We start from the raw sequence: 19,979 nt of genomic DNA, 5'->3' as shown, positions 1-19,979 counted from the left end.
CCACAATGAGGGGCACCTGGGTGGCTCAGTTGGTTAAGTGTGTGCTTTTGGCTCAGGTCATGATCCAGGGGTCCTGGAATGGAGCCCCGCATGGAACCCTGCTAAGCTGTGAGTCTGCTTCTCCCTCTCCCCTTGCTTTTCCCCTCTGCTCATGCTCACTTACACTCTCTCTCTGTCAAATAAAATCTTAAAAAAAAACAACACCCTCACAATGAGATTTTACTCAATACCAGCTAAATTAGCTCATCTGAAAATACCAAGTGTTCAGGAGTGTGTAGAGCAGTGCAGACTATAATATAGACTTGCTAAGGTAAGCATAGATTGGTACAAGCACTTTGGAAAACAGCTTTAGTTGATATAACCAATGCCCTCTGACCTAACAATCTTACAACTTACATCCAACAGCAACATGTGCACATGGAGACTTACATGAAAATTGGCAGTAAGCTGCATAAATAGTGGTACATTACTGCAGTGACTGTTATACAAGCATTGAAAATCACTGAATTAAAGCTATATAAATTAAGGTGGTTGATTGTCACAAACATAATGTTGAGTGAAACAAACCAGACAGAAATAAATACATGTAGTAGTCTGATTCTATTATCTAAAGGGGTTTTCTTTGTTGTTGTTATTCTTTGTATTTTGTTTTCTTTCCAAACTAATGTACCATGTTTATGGAAATGCATACTAAATGGCAAAACAATAAAGAAAAAGTAATGATAACTATAAAACAAGTCAGATAGTAGCTGCTGCCAGTGTTCTGTTTCTTAACCTGGGTGGTGATTTCATGAGTCTTCACTTTATAACCCTTTTTTTCCCCACTTTGTAATCATTTAACTTAATTTTTGTTTTGTGCTCTTTTTTTGGTATATGGTATATTTTACCAGAAAGGGGGAGTGTGGCTAAAAAAAAAGGAGAAAATATTCACCTTAGTCAATTACCAGGATACCTGACCTCAAATGTCAGGTCTGACAGCAATTAGCTATGTAGCAGGGTCAAGTCACCTCATCTTTGTTGACTTTTACCTATAAAAGGACAGAATGGTACTAGGTGATTACCAGTACCTTAAAAAAAATTGGCTACATATAAGTACCAACATCTTATGATGAAATTTCAAAAGCTATCAGTAAGACAAGAAGAGATTAGGTTTTTAGAGTGGAAATAATACCATTAAACTCTCTGTAGCCCTCGGCAATTTGACATACTTTCACATTTGTGGGGCATAATTGCATATCTGTAGTAGATGTATTCATTTCAGATAAATTTTGTCAATTCCTATATCATAGAAGATCTACTAGACTCTCTGCTCAGAAAGATCTGGAACAGAAAGAAAAACATCATGCAAAAATGAAAGCCAAGAGATGTGCTACTCCTGTAATCATCAGTGAAATTCCACCCTCCAAAAAAATGAAAGTGTAAGTAGCCACATCTTCTCTCAGTTGGCGTAGGTTTTACTCCTACTTGCTCCCATGGTTCATAGCAATGGTGCTTATTCTTATTTTTTATCAGTTAGGAATGTATTTTGCTCTAAGTAATAGCCTATTCAGCTAGAGTAGTTTAAGGACTAGTGATTTATTTGCTTCAGAGAAGTTGCTGTTGGCTTTGGTTTAGTGACTGAACAATGCCAGACAACATCTCTGCGTTAGCTTTTTTTCATACTTGTTACTCAAGATGGCAGCTGTGTTTCTCAGCTTCTGCCTTGTGCTTGTTGCGGCATTGTCATAAGATAGCTGCTATGTTTCTAAGTATAACATCCACGTTCAAGAGAAGAAGGAGGGTATGGCAAAGGAAGAAGGGCAGCACTTATATCACAGAAGTGAAAAATTTCCAGAAACCCTGCTTATACTTCAGTTATCTTACTGGATCACTTGGATTCTTCCTCATTGCAAGAGAGGCTGTTGAAACAAATATAGTGCTTTTGCCTTTGGATATTGCTGCCCCAAACAAAATTGGAGTTCTGTTAATAAGAAAGAAAGTAGAGTAGGTATTGGGAAGGCAATTAGCTATTTGCCATTTGTGCATTTGATAATGAGCCATTGGAATCCCTCCCCACGCTCCTGAACCATCATCAGACAATTCTCACCTTGACTTCTATTGGTGTTCTCAAAGTTTACCCATTGTATCCATTGGTACATATGATCAATGGTGCTATTGGAAGAATCTTGCGGTTGAGACATGCTTGTTGTCCTAAAGAATGAGAAAATTTAAGCCGTTTGTGGTAGTTTTGGGGAGGAGGGTACAGCAGGGCATGCTTTAGTGAATTGAGAGGTTTTTTTTTTGTCGTTTTAAACTAAAGTTCTAACAATAAAAAGAAGCCAGAAGAAGAGGAAGAAGGCAGTGCTCACCAAGATACATCAGAAAAACACGAGTCTTCCCCAGAGAAAGCCAAGGGCAGACATACTGTGTCTTGTATACAACCTGTGAGGTATGCTTCTTTCCTGAATTTAAACTTTAAGAGTCAATAGAGTAAAATTGTAAGTAGGTATATCTGCGGTCTGGAGCACATGGAACTTGGGAAATTCATAAAGCTATAACTATGGTGAGGTGAATTGTTTTATATCTTGAGGATGCTCATCTTAAAAGTTGAGAAAAATATACTTTAAAAGCAAATTAATCTGGGAAACAAACTGAACGTTATGGAAAGGGAAGTGGGTGGGGGGATGGGGTAACTGAGTGATGGGGATTAAGGAGGGCACGTGATGTGATGAGCACTGGATGTTTATATGTAACAGTGAATCACTGGACATTACATCAAAAACTAACGATGCACTATATAGTGACTAATTGAATTAAATTTTAAAAAAGAATATTTTTTTAAAAAGCAAATTAAAAGAAATATAAAAGGAAAAATTAAAGGTTCTTACTACCTGAATTGAACAGTTCTAATTTTGCCAAGCTCCCTTCTGGTCTTTACTCAAGCAAAAAATATATTTTCACAATCAGTGTACAGGAGCACCTGAGTGGCTCAGTGGGTTAAGCCTCTGCCTTCAGCTCAGGTCATGGTCTCAGGATCTTGGGATCAAGCCCTGGCCTCGGGCTCTCTGCCCAGCAGGGAGCCTGCTTCCCCCTCTCTGCCTGCTTCTCTGCCTGCTTGTGATCTCTCTCTCTCTGTCAAATAAATAAATAAAATCTTTAAAAAAAAATTAGTGTACAAACAACTTTGGATTCTATTTTCCTTGCTTGCCATGAGACTATTTCATTTTTTTTCCTGTACTACCATAAATTCTTCACACTTATCCTTTTTTAATAGTTAATAGTCTATCAAATTATATTTAACTATTTCCTGTTGAAAATGCAGTTACCAGTTTTTCACATTATAAATAATCAGCAAACATCTTTAGTGGCAGGGACTTTTCTTTGAGTAGTCTCTTTAGGCTAAAGAAAGAGAAATTCCTTGATTATATTATAGGGTATGACTAGTGTTATGGCTATTGATATTAATTGCCAATTTGGTTTCTTTTTTTTTTATATTTTAAAGATTTTATTTATTTATTTGACAGAGAGAGATCACAAGTAGATGGAGAGAGAGGCAGGCAGAGAGAGAGAGAGAGAAGCAGGCTCCCTGCTGAGCAGAGAGCCCGATATGGGACTCGATCCCAGGACCCTGAGATCGCGACCCGAGCGGAAGGCAGCGGCTTAACCCGCTGAGCCACCCAGGCGCCCTGGTTTCTTTTTTTAATTTTAACTTTATTTTTTAATGCATATATATATTTTAGAGGGAGGAGGGTTTGAGGAAGCGGGGGAGATAGAGAATCTTAAGCAGACTCCCTGCCCCGGCACAGAGCCTGTTGTGGGCTTGATCTCACAACACTGATATGAACTGAGCCAAAGTCGAGAATCAGACATCCAACTGACTGAGCCACCCAGGTGGCCCACAAATTTTATTTAGAAACAGATATGTATGAATTTTACAGTGCCATCAGCTCTGGATGAATATTTTTGTTTCCTTGTACTCTCATCCACATTGAATTTGTTTTTTTACATTTAAAATTGTTTCAAATTTAATTGATATAATGTTGATGGCATGAACTTATTTTAATTTTTATTTGATTACTGACAGGATTGTATTACTGTTATTATAAACATATTTTCTTTTATGTGATATGTAAACGTATTTTGCATATTTCCTCTTGGGTAAATTGTCTGTTTCCTTTTCTGTTTATCTATAAGTGGTCTTAGTGATAGTCTCATTGCTAAGAATGGCTTCTCTAAATTGAATTTCTACTATGTGTTAGGTACTTCAGAAATAACCGATTTAATAGTCACAAATATTCTATGAGGATAAATAATTATATTCTTCATTTTACAGTAGAGGTAACTGAGGCTCAGAGGGATTAAATAATTTTCTAAAGATCACATGGGCAGAAAATGAAATGACAGGGTAGGGATTTGAGCTCTGGTTGGTTTTTCTCCTAAGTCTGTCCTCTCTTAATCACAGTGTGTATTTTATGTAGACTTTTGTCATATTTCTTGCAAATACTTCCCAATTCTACTGGTATTTTATTTTTTTAAATTTTTAAATTTTTTTTTTCTACTGGTATTTTAATCTTGCCTTTTCTTGTGGCCTAAAAGCTAATCACTATATAGTCAAATTTATGAGTCTTTTGTATTATCTTCTATAGTCTATTTTAGCTGTCGTTTTGAGAAATTTTCAATATTTTGATATAAATTGTGAATCAGGTTTTCTTTCATAGTGTTGCATAATTAAGTCAATATCAATTTATGAGAATACTTTTTGGTTTTGCTGATTATCTTATCACAGGTTAAAAATCAGATCTATGTAATACCTTTATACAATTTTGAATCATGAGCCTCTTTCTTCTCTCCTCTCTTATTTCTATTACTGATTTGCCCTTAGGCAGAAGATTCTAAAAAGTACTGAGGAGCAAGAGTTGGAGAAGAGAATGAAAATGCAACAGGAGGTGGTGGAGATGCGGAAAAAGAATGAAGAATTCAAGAAACTTGCTCTTGCCGGAATAGGTCAGCTTGGCTCTTGTTCAGTCTGATTTATGAGGGGTGCTTCTCATTATCTTCGTAGGGTTTTTGAAGTCTCTAAAGGCAAAAAGGTGTTCTTGGTTAGTAGTCACTAGAAAAAAATAATGTTTATTAGAAAGCTTGTACCGTTTATATCCCCATGACCATTCCCTAGAATGTTCTATATACATTGGACCAGGGCCCTGGCTAGCTCAGTCAATAGGGCATGTGATTCTTGGTCTTGGGGTCATAAGTTCAACCCCCAAGTTGGGCAAAGCGTTTACTTAAAAAAAAAAAAAAAAAAGTATTACATACACCGGGCCTTTCTTAGAGTGCACTCTTCTTCTCTGCCTCTAATTATAGGACTCACAGCCATCATTTGAGGCCTTTTTCCATGAGACCTTCCCTCATTTCTTTAAGTAAAATTAATTCCTCCCTCCTTTTTCTTCCTAATTCTTTTTCTTTGTATTAGAAAAAGAAGGGATTAGGACTGAGACAGAAGATAAAGCCATTGGGCAGGCCAGTTTTTTGTTGTTGTGTTCCCATTTTAATCCTAGACAGAGGAAAAGAAAGCTGAGTGAATCCAATTGTAGCTACAGAGGGAAAGCAGGACTGAGGGATCCAAGGGGTCAGAGCTCTGCTTTGCTTTTAAATAGAGTTATTATTGGTGGAGGTCAAAGCTATAAAGCCCTGCTTACGGGGTTGAAAAAGCACCCCTGGAGTTTATAGGGTTTCCCTCTTAGATAGGTTTAGTTAAGTATGCTTTTCTAGTCAATCTATAGCTTTTCCTGTCAAAAGAATTCCAGTTACTGTGCATCTCCAGAGCTATGACCACACCTGGGGGTTGGGATTCTTTTCCCCTTGTGCCACCTTTTTTGCAATCTGCATCCGACCCGAGGTTCTCAAACCAAGAGTACTCCATGAATGAGGCACATACAGTAGTGTCTCTGAGGACTGTTTCAAGGTTTGGGTGATGTGTAGAGAGCGAACAAAGTTAGATCCATGGTGATAGAAATACCAAAAGGACTAGATAAAGGAGATTTACTGATACTCTCTATTCTTAGTGTTACCTGTGTGTTTTACTCTGCTTTTCACTCAGGGCAACCTGTGAAGAAATCAGTGAGCCAAGTAACCAAATCAGTTGACTTCCACTTCCGCACAGATGAGCGAATCAAACAACATCCTAAGAATCAGGAGGAATATAAGGAAGTGAATTTTACATCCGAACTGCGAAAACATCCTCCTTCTCCTGTAAGTTGATGGGCTCAGTGGATATTCTTATACTAACTTAGCAAGGATTTCAGGTGTAGTAGTTGGGTCACTACTTCTAATAATATAATTGAGAGAAGCATGTTTTTGAGTTAATCCTCACTTTGCCCTGTTTGCTATGTATGATCTTAGAGAAATCGCTCTGTTTTTCTGGGAAGCATCTTAGGAAGTTGCTGTGAAAATTGAATTGAGAATGTACATAAAGCACATAAAATAATTATGTGTGGCAAATTATAGGTCCCAGCTTGTTGCAGTTTGTGCTTTATAAAATTCTTGGGGGAAAAAAACACAAAACTTAAATCTACAGAGTTGTGTAGAATATATGACAGGGCTTATGGGGAAAAATGGTGTTGGGGCAGATCACTCATACCTAACAGAAGCAGTAAGAATCCTAAGTGAAAAAAAGTAATAAGAATTTCTACATGCATTTGCGGTGGGCATTATTGCTTGTTGAAATCAGTCCTTTGCAGTCTCAGACTCTGGGATTATGCTTCTTCCTTTGAGATATCAATCCTTAAAGAGTTTTATTTCCAATCAGAGATCAGTTTTATGAAAATCAGTCACCCAAGGACTAGGCTTCTTCATCTCTTAGTTTTGGGGAAGATATCTGCAGAGATTCTGATTCAGGCAGCTCTCTAGCCTGATAAAGACCCAGAACCCAAATCAGCTTTTTCTTAACGAGATTGGGGATGAGGACAATACTTTTGCAGCTTTTTTTTTTCCTTTAATTCTTAGAAAACTTGTTCTCGCTGGCTTTAAAACATTGACATGCTTGGGAAAAATCACTTTATTTACTATTGCAGAACAGATCATTTGTTAAGCGCTACGTCCTTTCTCCCTTTTTTAAAAGATGGGAATGGACTAGTTTTAACTCTTGCTCAAGAACTGACAAATTTAAGAATAATAATCTTGGCTTCACCACAGGCCTTTTTTCTTTTGATCCTCTGAGCTAAATATGCGGCTTGTGGGAGATCTGAGCTTTTCTATAACACTTCATTGGGAGAATAACTTCTTTCTTTACAGGCCAGAGTAACAAAGGGATGCACCATTATTAAGCCTTTCAACCTGTCCCAAGGAAAGAAAAGAACATTTGACGAAACAGCTTCTACGTACGTGCCCCTTGCACAGCAGGTCGAAGCCTTTCATAAACGAACCCCTAACAGATATCACTTGAGGAGCAGGAAGGATGATAGTAAGTTTTATACCAATGTTATAGCCTCCCCTAGAATTCCCTTTGCTTATACAAATTTGCCTTTTGTTGAAATCCTAGCTTTCAAATTACAGTATGGCATGTGCCTATATGCCGCCAACACATGTACCATTGAGCATCTCTGCACTCTTGCGCCCTACCCTGGCTATCTGTTACTTATACCCATCAACCACCTTGATCCTCCTGATCAGTAATTGGCCAGGGATTATACCTTCGCCATGTGTCAGTGTCACAGTACAGCTAGTGACCTATAGAAAATGAAAGTATCCCATTCATTCAGGATTGCGTGGTTACCACTACAAACCAGGCACTGTTGGGTGTAGGGGGTATAGCAGTGAATAAAATGGACTTGGTGACTTAGTGAGAGAGATAAATAGATCATTACATTATACATGTATATTATGTTATCTATTCATCTATTGATGGACACTTGGGCTGCTTCCATAATTTGGCTATTGTAAATAATGCTAGAGTAAATATAGGGTGCACATATCTTTTTGAATTAGTGTTTTTGTATTCTTTGGGTAAATACCCAGTAGTGGAATTACTGGATTATGTGGTAGTTCTATTTTTAATTTTCTGAGGAAGCTCCTTATTATTTTCCGCGGTGGCTGCACTAGTTTGCACTCCCACCAACAGTGTGGGAGTGTTCCTTTTACTTCACATCCTTGCCAGCACATGTTTCTTTTGTGTTGTTTTTTGTTTTGTTTTGTTTTTTTTAAGATTTATTTATCAGAGAGAGAGAGGTAGATAGAGAACATGAGTAGACGTAGGGGCAGAGGGAGAGGGAGATGAGCAGACTCCCCACTGAGCAGGGAACCTGATGTGGGGCTCAATCCCAGAACCCTGGGATCATGATCTGAGCCAAAAGCAGACGCTGAACCAACTGAGCCACCCAGGTGCCCCATCTTATGTTGTTGATTCTAGCAATTCTGATAGGTTTGAGGTAATCTCTCATTGTGGTTTTGATTTGTATTTTCCTGATGATGAGTAATGTTGAACATCTTTTCATGTGTCTGTTGGCCATTTTTATGTCTTCTTTGGAGAAATGTCTGTTCATGTCTTCTGCCCATTTCTAAATTAGATTATTTGGGGTTTTCTGGTGTTGAGTTGTATAAGTTCTTTATATATTTTGGATACTAACCCTTTGTTGGATATGTTGTTTGCAAATATCTTATCCCTTTCCTAGGTCGTCTTTTAGTTTTGTTGTTTCGTTTACTGTCCAAAATCTTTTTACTTTGATGTAGTCCCAGTAGTTTATTTTTGCTCTTATTTCCTTGACGCAGGTGACATATCTAGAAAAATGTTGCTGCGGCCAATGTCAGAGAAATTACTGCCTGTGCTCTCTTCTAGGATATTTATGATTTCAGATCTGACATTTAGGTCCTTAATCCATTTTGAGTTTATTTTTGTGTTTGGTGTATTTTCTGCAATTTTTATTTAAAGCTTTATATAGTTAGAAATAATGGCTGTATATATACTTGAAGACTGGCTTATTTCTAAAATAAATAGATTTGGTTTGTATCTCCTGCCATTAGGTGATCAGATCTAAAGTAGAGGATTCATTCTACATAATTATGAAAATTGACAAGTTTGCCCTGGTCAGGCGAATCAGTGTTTTCTATGAATGATAGTGACGGTCTTAAGATTGATGCTTTGACATAGTTTTTTTTTTTTTTTTTTTACTTTCTCTATTTGACTTTCTGTGAGAGGTGTTCTTGGTTTTTTGATATAGTTGCTTTAAGGGAATTGACAAAATTGGGAGTTAATACTTGATCTTTAGAAAGGCTTTATTTTAAAGCTGGAATAAGTAAAAATCTTATGTGTTGATAAGAACCAAAGTATTGGCATTATCAATAGAAAACTGGTACATGTGTAGGCAGTGATGAGTCCATCAGACACAAGTGGATTTTAAGTTCAGAAAATGATAAGAGTTTACCCAAAGACGGCCTTCATCATACCCCTCAGTAAAAAGTGACGGGCAAGAAGGTGCTGCATGTTTGTTAGGTTGACTGACATGAGCTGAGCCGAGTGTGGAGGGCCGCCGCTCTGATCTGGCATTACACGCTGCCTAACCGAGTCAGCACCTACAGAAAACTCAGTCTCAGAGAGCTAGATGAATGTCTATGATCTTGCTTTACAGTTCTGTTACCCTCCAAATCTGCTGCGGTCAAGATATCCAGAGACCCACAGACTCCTGTGCTGCAAACCAAACAGCGCACAAGGCCTGTGACCTGCAAAAGTGCAGCGGATCAGGAGGCAGAGGAACTCGAGAAACTGCAACAGTAAGTCCCACTGGCAGTGTTTGAGGAAGAGTTCTAAGTATCTGCTTTCTTTTCGGTTCTATAATGGGGATAGTTGCTGTTTTTCTTGCCATTGGATTTTTTTTTTTTTTTTAAATGGCATTTGAGTTACAGGCTCTCTACAGTCTGTGCTCCTGCCTCAATAATTAAAAAATTAGAAGCGGGAATATAGAGATATCCTGGAGTATAAGCTGGTTAAAAAAACAAATGCAGAGGTTGGGGTGGGAGAACTTACTCAGGATTCCAATTAAGGAGTGTCCTCTGAGCTTCATTTAAGCAAATCTCACCCTTTATGGCTACCCAAGGGCTCATTAGAGCTATTGTTGGTGGAGAAAACTAGAACATAATGTGGTTAGCACTGGAGTTTGTCTCCTGTCTTCTGCTTTCATTCCTTTTTGTACTTTGAGGAGGGGCAGCTTCCTCTGGATAGAGAAACCCCAATCTTTTTTTTTTTTAAGATTTTATTTATTTATTTGACAGAGAGAGAGATCACAAGTAGGCAGAGAGGCCACAAGTAGGCAGAGAGGCAGGCAGAGAGAGAGGGGGAAGCAGGCTCCCTGCTGAGCAGAGAGCCTGATATGGAGCTCGATCCCAGGACCCCGAGATCATGACCTGAGCTGAAGGCAGAGGCTTTAACCCACTGAGCCACCAGGCGCCCCAAGATTTTATTTTTTTATTTGACAGAGAGAGAGCACAAGTAGGCAGAGAGGCAGGCAGAGAGAAAGAAGGAAGCAGACTCCCTGCCGAGCAGAGAGCCGGATGTGGGGCTTTATCCCAGGACTGCTTGATCCTAGGACTCTGGGATCATGACCTGAGCCAAAGGCAGAGGCTTTAACCCACTGAGCCACCTAGGCGCCCTGAGAAACCCCAATCTTTAAAGCAGAGGGAATGTTAGGACTGGCTCCTTTATTCTTTGCTCTAGAGGTAGAGACAATGGCTATGGAGAGAGACGAATTTTGCTGTGCTTGAATAATCATCATAATTACTATTTGTTTGTTTTGGCCTACTTTGTTGTTTGTGTAGCTTTTATTGACATTGTGTTTGTGTGTGTGTGTGTGTGTGTGTGTGTGTGTGTTTGTCATTTAAACTCTCATCTTACAGATACAAATTCAAAGCACGGGAACTCGATCCCAGAATTCTTGAAGGTGGGCCCATCTTGCCCAAGAAACCTCCTGTGAAGCCACCCACTCAGCCTGTTGGCTTTGATTTGGAAATTGAGAAAAGAATCCAGGAACGGGAGTCAAAGAAGAAATCAGAAGATGAACACTTTGAATTTCATTCCAGACCTTGCCCTACTAAAATTTTGGAAGATGTTGTGGTAAGAATGCTTGGGGTTCTGCACGCTGGCAGAAACGTCCTGCTCGGGACCAGATTATCTATCTACACGTTCACAAATGTTTGAGTAGATGCTATGATCAGGGCATTGTATTAGGAGCTATAGGTGATAGAGACAGATCAGAAGTGGATTTTACTCTCAGGAAACTTAAAGTCAAGTAAGGGAGACAACATATGTATAAATAATATAAAATTAGAAGTGTTCTAAGAGAGGTGACAGTTAAAAGTACTGTAGGAATTCAAGGGAAATAATGATTTCTTCCAGAGAGACAGAAGGTTCAGGGAATGCTTTGTGGAGGAGGGAGCATATGACATAAGCCACTTAGGCGTCCCTCTTTTTTTTTTTAAGATTTTATTTATTCAGCAGCACCTGGGTGACCCAGTCAATTAAGCGGCTGCCTTTGGCTCAGATCATGATCCCAGGGTCCTGGAATTGAGCCCCGCATGGGCATCCCTGCTCGTTGGGGAGCCTGCTTCTGCCTCTCCACCCCCCCCACTCCTCTTCTTGTGCTCTCTCTCTCTCAAATAAATAAAATCTTTAAGAAAAAAAATATTTTATTTATTCATTTGAAAGAAAGAGCAGAGTGCAAGAGCAGGGGTGGGAGGGAAGAGAGGGAGAGGGAGAAGCAAACTCCCTGCTGAGCAGGGAGCCCAGTGCAGGGCTCAGTCCCAGGAGGCTGGGATCATGATCTGAGCTGAAGGCAGACGATTAACGACGGAGCCACCTAGGTGCCCCTGACTATGTATTAAAAAGAACTCATTTTTAAAGTAATTTAAAGGGAACATTAAATCACTATGTAAATGGAAAACCAGTATTTTTTGCCATGAATAACAATAGTAATAGCTAATAGATAAAGCTTATTATGTGCCAAGGTTTAGTTTAGTTTTTGTTTTTTTAAAGATTTTATTTATTTATTTGACAGAGAGAGAGAAATCACAAGTAGGCAGAGAGGCAGGCAGAGAGAGGGGGGGAAGCTGGCTCCCTGCTGAGCAGAGAGCCCGATGTGGGCCTTGATCCCAGGACCTGAGCTGAAGGCAGAGGATTTAACCCACTGAGCCATGCAGGCGCCCCCCAAGTTTTAGTCTTAAGTTCTTCAATTTGTATAATAACTTAATTAATTTTCATAATAACCCTATGAGGTAAACACTATAGGTCTTATTATTAATCTATTTTACAGTTAGGAAATACAGAGATTAAATAACTTGCCCAAGATCGTAAACTAACCAATGGCAGATGTGGGATAAATACTAGGTAGTATGGTTTCAGGATCTGTGCTCTTATATTAAAATAGAAGGTACCTTTTTAAATGGAAATATCTTGGGAAATATGTGAGCATTAAAAAAGTAGGGTGCATCCCACCTAACATCTTCTTCCATATTATCTGTCTTAATTTTTAGAAATGCTGATTTAGGAAATCAGGCTGGCAGTTTGTTTTCCTTTGGACATGCTAGGGTGGAGGGGTGCCTAGAGTTCAGTAAGAGTTCAGTGAGATCTTAGAGGACCCTTGTACCAGGTTATGCCTTGTTGAGAGTTCTGGATAAGCAGATCAGCAACATACTAGGCAAGTAAGTAAGATGCAACCGAATTGATGTGGTGTGTTCCAGGGAAGTGTTTGCCAAATCCCGCTGGTTCTCAGAATCCTCTGGGGATCTTATTACATAAACAGATTCCTGGGCCCCACCCCTGGAGTTTTGATTTGTTATGTGCAGCATAGATTAGAGAGAGCCCCAGTGAGAACTTCGTGTCTGACACACAGTAAGCAGTCATGTTGTTAATAGTAATAACTGTCATTTTATCGCATGCTTACCTCATACCGAGTGTTCTATGTAGATTATCGTACTTATTTCTTGAAACAATTCTTAAGAGATAGGTTTTATTTTTAGCCCTGTTTTTTAGATGAGGAAGAGACATTAGGAGGTATCTAGTATGCAGAGCCAGGATTTGAACCTGTCATCTCCTCGAGCACTATATTCTTCCACAGTGCTGACTTACCATTGTTTATTTTAGCAATCTCAGTTTTTGAGTTTGACACTGGCTGTTTGTAGTTCTCCCTTTAAAAATTTCTGGTGATTTTACTTCAAGTGTTGGTTTCTAGAGAAGCAAAGCGTAGGAGACATTAGGTGCATTCTCTCTTACCCTCCTCATTTTTTTAGAAAGGGAGGCTTTGAAAGGGGAATGTGGCTTGCTCATGTTTTTAAAAGTTGGTGGCATGGGGCGCCTGGGTGGCTCAGTGGGTTAAAGCCTCTGCTTTCGGCTCAGGTCGTGGTCTCAGGGTCCTGGGATCGAGCCCCGCATCGGGCTCTCTGCTCAGCGGGGAGCCTGCTTCCTCCTCTCTCTCTCTCTGCCTGCCTCTCTGCCTACTTGTGATCTGTCTGTCAAATAAAGAAATAAAAATCTTAAAAAAAAAAAAATTCTGGTGGCAGAATTGAGATTAGGTCCCATAACTTCTAGTTCCTGACTCTTCTAGCAGAACAGAGGAGCCTGCTTTCTGGAGCTCAAATGCAGCTTGTCTGTTTGTCACTGTTTTTTTTTTTTTCATCCATGTCCTTCTGGTACTGAAGCTCCTTCCGTGTGTCCTTATGGTATTTCTTGTGCTCTTAAACTTGTAGTTGATAGGTGGCAAGGAGACAACGGGGCTGATGAGAGATGGGCTTGCACAGCAGTGGGCCATGAGGCAGAGATGAAAAAAGGGCTCTTGGGGCAGAGGTGGAGTGATGAAAACCTTGAGCTCAAGGGTGTGAAATGTGAACTTGGTGCCGACATCTAGTGGGGAGCTGGGGCACCACAGAGGTGGATGTGGTGTCGGTGAGGCCAGTGAGTAATTTTAGCAGCAGTATTTCAGGGATGACTTGGGGAGACCAGCAGGCTTTTTTTTTTTTTTTTCCCCATACTCCCTGAGATAACATTGCTTCACAGTAATTTCCTAACTGCTCTTGTCCCGGGGCATTTGAGGGCCTATCCTGCCGTAGGGAGAAATGCTCACCCCTAACACCCCCTCCCCCATCCTGGGCTGCTTTCCCTAAATCCGCCATCTGTCCACCACATTACCCACTTCTAACCACCCATCACTTCTTTAGAGCTGTCTTCCTGGAAATTCCCATTAGGAGTCCCCCGACCCCAAACCCAGCCCCCATTATTCTTTAGTTGCACATTCTGCTAGGTTTCTTCAGAGCACTTTTGAAAATAAGCACTTTTGTTACCTTTTGTTATCTTTTCATTATCTCTTTTCCTCCACTAGAATGTGAGCTCTCTGAAAGCAGGGACTGTGTACATCTGTCTTACTCAGTTTTATATCCCCTGTACCTGATGTCGCTGCAGAAGCACTCCACTAGTGGGTAACTGAGTGAGTGATAGTACCAGCTGAAATGCACAGGCCCTGGCTGTGTGAGGTACTGGGAATTCAGAGATGGGGAAATCACAGCACTCATCCTCACAGTTTTCATAGTTTGGTAGAGCAGATTGATATATAGACACATAAGAACAGTACTGTCAATCAACATGGGTTCATCGAACTAATTATTACTTTTTGTAGGTCCTGTGGAGAATGCAAAGGAATGTAAATGGCAACATCCCTGCCCTCAAGTAGCTTACAACTAGGAAAATTTAAAATAGTAAACAAGAAGTCTTCTGTTTTTAAAAACCCAGTATTCAGCCTGGGTACCCCTGTTTTTTTTTAAATTTCTGATTGAGTCCCTAAGTTAGCGTTGAAGGCAATAGAGATGGGGTGTAGGTGAGTCACTGCTACAGAGTTGGTATTTATCAATCACCTTTTCCTCTCCTCCAATCAGTGAGGAGTGAGCCCACTCATAGATAGCTCTTTTGTGGCTTATTTGTTAGAGGTTTCTATTGCTATTTTAAAATGCACATCTCTGTCAGGTGAATGCAGAGAGGGGAAGAAAGGAAAAGAGGGATTATTTTGGAACTAAATGAATCCTTAAGTATTTATTTCTATTATTTTATGAAAAGAAATTTATTTATGAAAAGAAATGAGCAGCATGGCTCAGTCGGTTAAGTGTCTTGACTTTGGCGTAGATCATGATCTCAGAGTCCTGGGACAGGCTCTGCACTGGGCTTCACACTCAGCAGGGAGTCTGCTTCTCCCTCTCTCCTGCTCCTCCCCCACTCACACACACACTCTCTCCCCTGCCCCGCCCCAAAATAAATCTTAAATAAACAAACAAACTGGGGTATGGGGGTGGCTCATTTAGTTAAGCATCTGTCTTTGGCTCAGGTCATGATGTCAGGGTCCTAAAATTGAGCCCCATGTCGGGTGGGGGGGGGGTCCCTGCTCAGCAGGAAGTCTGCTTCTCTCCTGCTGCTGCTCCCCCTGTTTCTGCTCTTTCAGTTACACTCTCTCTCTAATAAATAAATAAAATCCTAAAAAAATAAGGAAACAGCCAAAAACCCAAGGCCTAGAAGGCTCTCTAATGAGCCCCAGGTTACGCAGATTAGAATCAGAGAAGGACTAGAACCAACCTCTGAGCCTTGCTTCATGTTCTTCCCACTCCCACATGCTCTGAGTGTTCTCTCAAGAGGCTGGTAGCTACCTGTAGAACAACAGGCTCTTGATTGTTTTATGGTTAGCATTACTTGAAAACCCGTTTCATAGGCTTTTGTCACTTTCATTTTAATTTCTGCTCTATGGGATTTCACTATTCCTAGTGATTCTGGCTTTCTTTAGAAAACAGCTTCTGCAGCAGAATGAGCATTTTCTTTACAGTGGTTACCTTGGCAGGGTATAAATTCTTTTCAATGACTGGTCCTCATTATACAAAGCATTTTGGAAAAGCCACTTATCTTCGAGTCTATGGCACACAGTCTTGGATCTCTTCAGCAGTGGCAAATGTTCATATTTTAAAGATTAATTTTCTTTTAAGAGCTAATCTGAATCATTTGCAACTAAAACTAAGTAGTCCAGGATAATAGAGCTGAAAATAATTTTGCTTAATTAAAAGTAAATATTGACCGACTGCCTTGCATTGCTTAAAAATGAGCTTTGAAGGCCACTCCAAGAAAGACATTCCAAACATGTTTTAAGCAGTTAGAGCATTGTAGGGATTAAGGAGAACTCTCTCTCCCAAGGTATAAATTGGGAGCTCAAGAGTCCAAGGTACAAATTCTGTTATTCATTTTTACTATATTCAATGAACATTTACTGAATGCTTTATACTTGCCAAAGTCTTTGTTAGGTACTACAGATTAATGGAATAACAGTCCCAACTCTTGAAGGCTGGCAGGCGTTGAACATCTGAATGCACAGTGCTGTGAAGTTTTTTATGTACTGTCCTGGAACTACATACAGGGAAAGAGGGGTTATTTCATAGGTTCTGGGAGTGGAGAGATCAATTGAAAGCCTTTATAAAAAAAAGAGATGCTTCAATAGAGGCTTAAAAAGAAGGTTTAGGAGCTTCCAAGCAGCTGGGATAAATGGCTAAGAAAGATTTCAGAGAGAACACAAATAAAGGTATGGAGAGAACCAGCGTTAACATTTTGGCAACTGCCAGTAGTTCGTAGTGGTTGGAGGGTGAGCTGTAGAAAGGGACAAGAGATAAGGCTGAACAGTCAGGCAGGGCACTGTATTATGAGGTACCTTGTACTTCATGGCAAGGAATTTGTTATACTATTGTAGGTAGCAGAGGAGCAATGAAAGAACTTTTTAAGTCAGGAAGTTATCTGATCCAATGTGTCTTAGACAAGTAATTCTGACTATATATAGAAGATGAATTGGAGGAGTGAGATGAGAAGCTGGAGGACTATTGTAAGGCTAGTAGAGGTGATCAGTGGTGTGGCCTGTGTATGGTGGTGAAGAGTGAAGAGAAGGTAGAATAGAGGGCAGATGGACACAGCATACATATGCAAATATAACACATAAGGGTTTGAATTTTATCATTTTATTTTATTTTTTCATCATGATAAGTATACTCTTTAACCCCCATCCCCTATTTCTCCCATCCCCCCACCCCCTCACTTCCTGTCCAGTAACCATCAGTATGTTCTCTATAGTGGAGAATCTGTTTCTTTCTTTTTTTTTTTTTTTTAAATTTTTATTTATTTTTATTATTTTTTAAGATTTTATTTATATATTTGACAGAGAGAGATCACAAGTAGGCAGAGAGGCAGGCAGAGAGAGAGAGAGAGGAGGAAGCAGGCTCCCTGCTGAGTAGAGAGCCCGATGTGGGACTCGATCCCAGGACCCTGAGATCATGACCTGAGCCGAAGGCAGCGGCTTAACCCACTGAGCCACCCAGGCGCCCCGAGAATCTGTTTCTTAGTTTCTCTTTGTCTCTCTTTTTTCCCTTTGCTCATTTGATTTTTAAATAATGCATATGAGTGAAATCATATGGTATTTGTCTTTCTCTGACGGACTTATTTTGTTTCGCACTCTACTCTCTGGTTCCATCTGTATTGTTATAAATGGCAAGATTTCATTTGTTTTGTAATGGCTGAATAATATGCCATTGGTATTGGGGTGTGTGTGTGTGTGCACACGTGTGCACACACACATACGCCCCATCTTTCTTAGCCACTTATCTAGCAGTGGATATTTGGGCTGCTTCCATGGTTTGGCTGTTGTAAATAATGCTGCAGTTTTTATTTTTATTTTTATTTTTAAGATTTTATTTATTTATTTGTCAGAGAGAGAGAGCAAGTGAGCACAGGCAGACAGAGTGGCAGGCAGAGGCAGAGGGGGAAGCAGGCTCCTTGCTCAGCAAGGAGCTGAGGGACTTGATGTGGGACTCAGTCCCAGGACCCTGGGATCATGACCTGAGCCGAAGGCAGCCGCTTAACCAATTGAGCCACCCAGGCATCCCTATTTTTATTTTTTTTTAAATTGATCTGGTCATAAGACTTCATTCAAAAAAGCCCAAGAGATACCCCTTTTTAGTTAGGATTAATTGGCAGATTTGTGATAGAGTATGAATTCTACGAGAATCAGAAAGTGCTTATGGAACAACTTTGTAAAATGTGTTAGTCCTGAATGATATGCACAGTATGGTACATGTAACTCAGCCTGCAAGGATTTAAAATGTTGGCAGTGTTTTGGAATCATGACGGGAAAAATCTTCAGAGTAGTTGAATGTATGAGAATTATGGAATATAGAAAATTCATCGCTTCCCTTAATCTACTCTCAAAGAGGTATGAAAGTTAACCCAGATTTTATTTTCTATGGTTAATTATATATATTTTTAAAATAAAAAATTAATATTCTCTATTTTAGCAACTTGTCCCTCTCCCTTCAATATTATGAACACTGTAGTATGTCAGTAATAAAGATATATTTAATTGTTCTTTATAGCTGTATAATATTCTTTTGTATGGATGCACCAAAATTTAAAAAAGGAGTTAACCAATACTTTTTGATAAACAATTGAGCTATTTGTAATTTTTTATTCTTTTAAAAAGTATATTGAAATAATGCCTAAAAACAAAAACTAAACTAGAGATCCAATACTAGAGGTGGAATATTGGGTGAAAGAGTATGACCATTTAAAAATTTAATAGGTAGGGGCACCTGGGTGGCTCGTCGTTGAGCATCTGCCTTTGGCTCAGGTCATGATCCCAGGGTCAGGATCCGGCCCCGCATCAGGCTCCCTGCTCAGCAGGAAGCCTGCTTCTCCCTCTCCCACTCCCCCTGCATGTATTCCCTCTCTTGCTGTCTCTATCTCTGTCAAATAAATAAATCTTTAAAAAAAAAAAAAAAAGTGGGGGTGGGCCTGGGTGGCTCAGTCAGTTAAGCATCTGTCTTTGGCTCAGGTTGTGATCCCAGGGTCCCAAGCAGAAAGCTTGCTTCTCCCTCTCCTGCTCCCCCCACCTCCCCCTGCTTGTGCATACCCTTTCTCGCTCTCTTGTGCTCGCTCTCTCCCTGTCAAATAAATAAAATCTTAAAAAAAAAAATTGAACAGGTAATTCCCCAAATGTGTACCAATTTATGACCCAACTGTATGTGAGTGCTGACTTCTCTTTCATATGTGGCAACACTGGTATCAATCAGTCCTTCAAATATTACTCAGTCTTATAAGTGAAGAATAACCTGATTTAATTTATATTTTTAAAAATTATTGAGATCGAGTCTCTTGTGTATCTTTGTGAACTGTTTGTTTTTGTTGTTTGTTTGGCAGAAGAAAATTTAGCTCTTGCCCATACTTTTTCCCATTTCCCTATTTTTTAAAAGATTCTTTTCTTTTTTTAAAGATTTTATTTATTTATTTGACAGAGCGAGCATGAGAGAGGAGAGGTCAGAGGGAGAAGCAGACTCCCTGCCGAGCAGAGAGCCCAATGTGGGACTTGATCCTGGGACTCCAGGATCATGACCTAAGCCAAAGGCATTTGCTTAACCAACTGAACCACCTAGACACCCCTCAGATTTTATTTTTAAGTAATCTCTACACCCAGCATGGGGCTCAGACTGGAAATTAGGAGTCACGTGTTCTACCAACTGAGCCAGCCAGGCAGCCTGAGGGTGATGTTTTTGAACATAAGTTCTCATTGTAGAGTTGTGTGAGGAATAGGTTTAAGAAAGTGGACAGTATCTATTCTGATCCTAAATGCATTTGGAAGTCTTTTTTTATTTTTTATTTTTTGGTTTTGAGGGATTATAGAAAGGGAGAGAAACAATAAAATAAAATAAAATAATAAAATTAATCGACATTAATTTGTTTTCTGTTTTTCATAAGCACCAAAAAAGATTGTGAGGAATCCTATTTTTACTGAATATAGTCCTCCAGCCATGCCCTTGTTATTCGCTGCTCTTCTGTATGGTAATCTACCGTTAGAATGCTACTGTGTTTCATTAGGCGGGTAAACAGCAATATACTAAATAAAGTACTAGACTTTTTTTGGTTCCTGGTATATGAACTCCCCTTTAATTAAATCCCTTTAATA

The 19,979-nt window shown here is 39.6% G+C and overlaps 1 protein-coding gene across 8 annotated transcripts in view; it reads left to right on the top strand.

The window, feature by feature from the left end:
- The window catches only part of TPX2 (TPX2 microtubule nucleation factor), a 70,783-nt gene that overhangs the window by 42,168 nt on the left and 8,636 nt on the right, over positions 1 to 19,979 (top strand). For all 8 annotated transcript variants that reach the window (XM_032351054.1, XM_032351053.1, XM_032351055.1 and 5 more), the window contains exons 5-11: positions 1,290 to 1,418; positions 2,300 to 2,428; positions 4,862 to 4,983; positions 6,077 to 6,228; positions 7,270 to 7,438; positions 9,600 to 9,741; positions 10,861 to 11,077. In XM_032351054.1, the coding sequence (XP_032206945.1) occupies positions 1,290 to 1,418; positions 2,300 to 2,428; positions 4,862 to 4,983; positions 6,077 to 6,228; positions 7,270 to 7,438; positions 9,600 to 9,741; positions 10,861 to 11,077 (1,060 nt within the window). The remainder of the gene's footprint in view (positions 1 to 1,289; positions 1,419 to 2,299; positions 2,429 to 4,861; positions 4,984 to 6,076; positions 6,229 to 7,269; positions 7,439 to 9,599; positions 9,742 to 10,860; positions 11,078 to 19,979) is intronic.

The sequence above is a fragment of the Mustela erminea genome, chromosome 7 (assembly GCF_009829155.1).
Source record: "Mustela erminea isolate mMusErm1 chromosome 7, mMusErm1.Pri, whole genome shotgun sequence".
Taxonomy (NCBI): Eukaryota; Metazoa; Chordata; class Mammalia; order Carnivora; family Mustelidae; genus Mustela; species Mustela erminea.
This window is presented reverse-complemented; position numbering and strand designations above follow the sequence as displayed.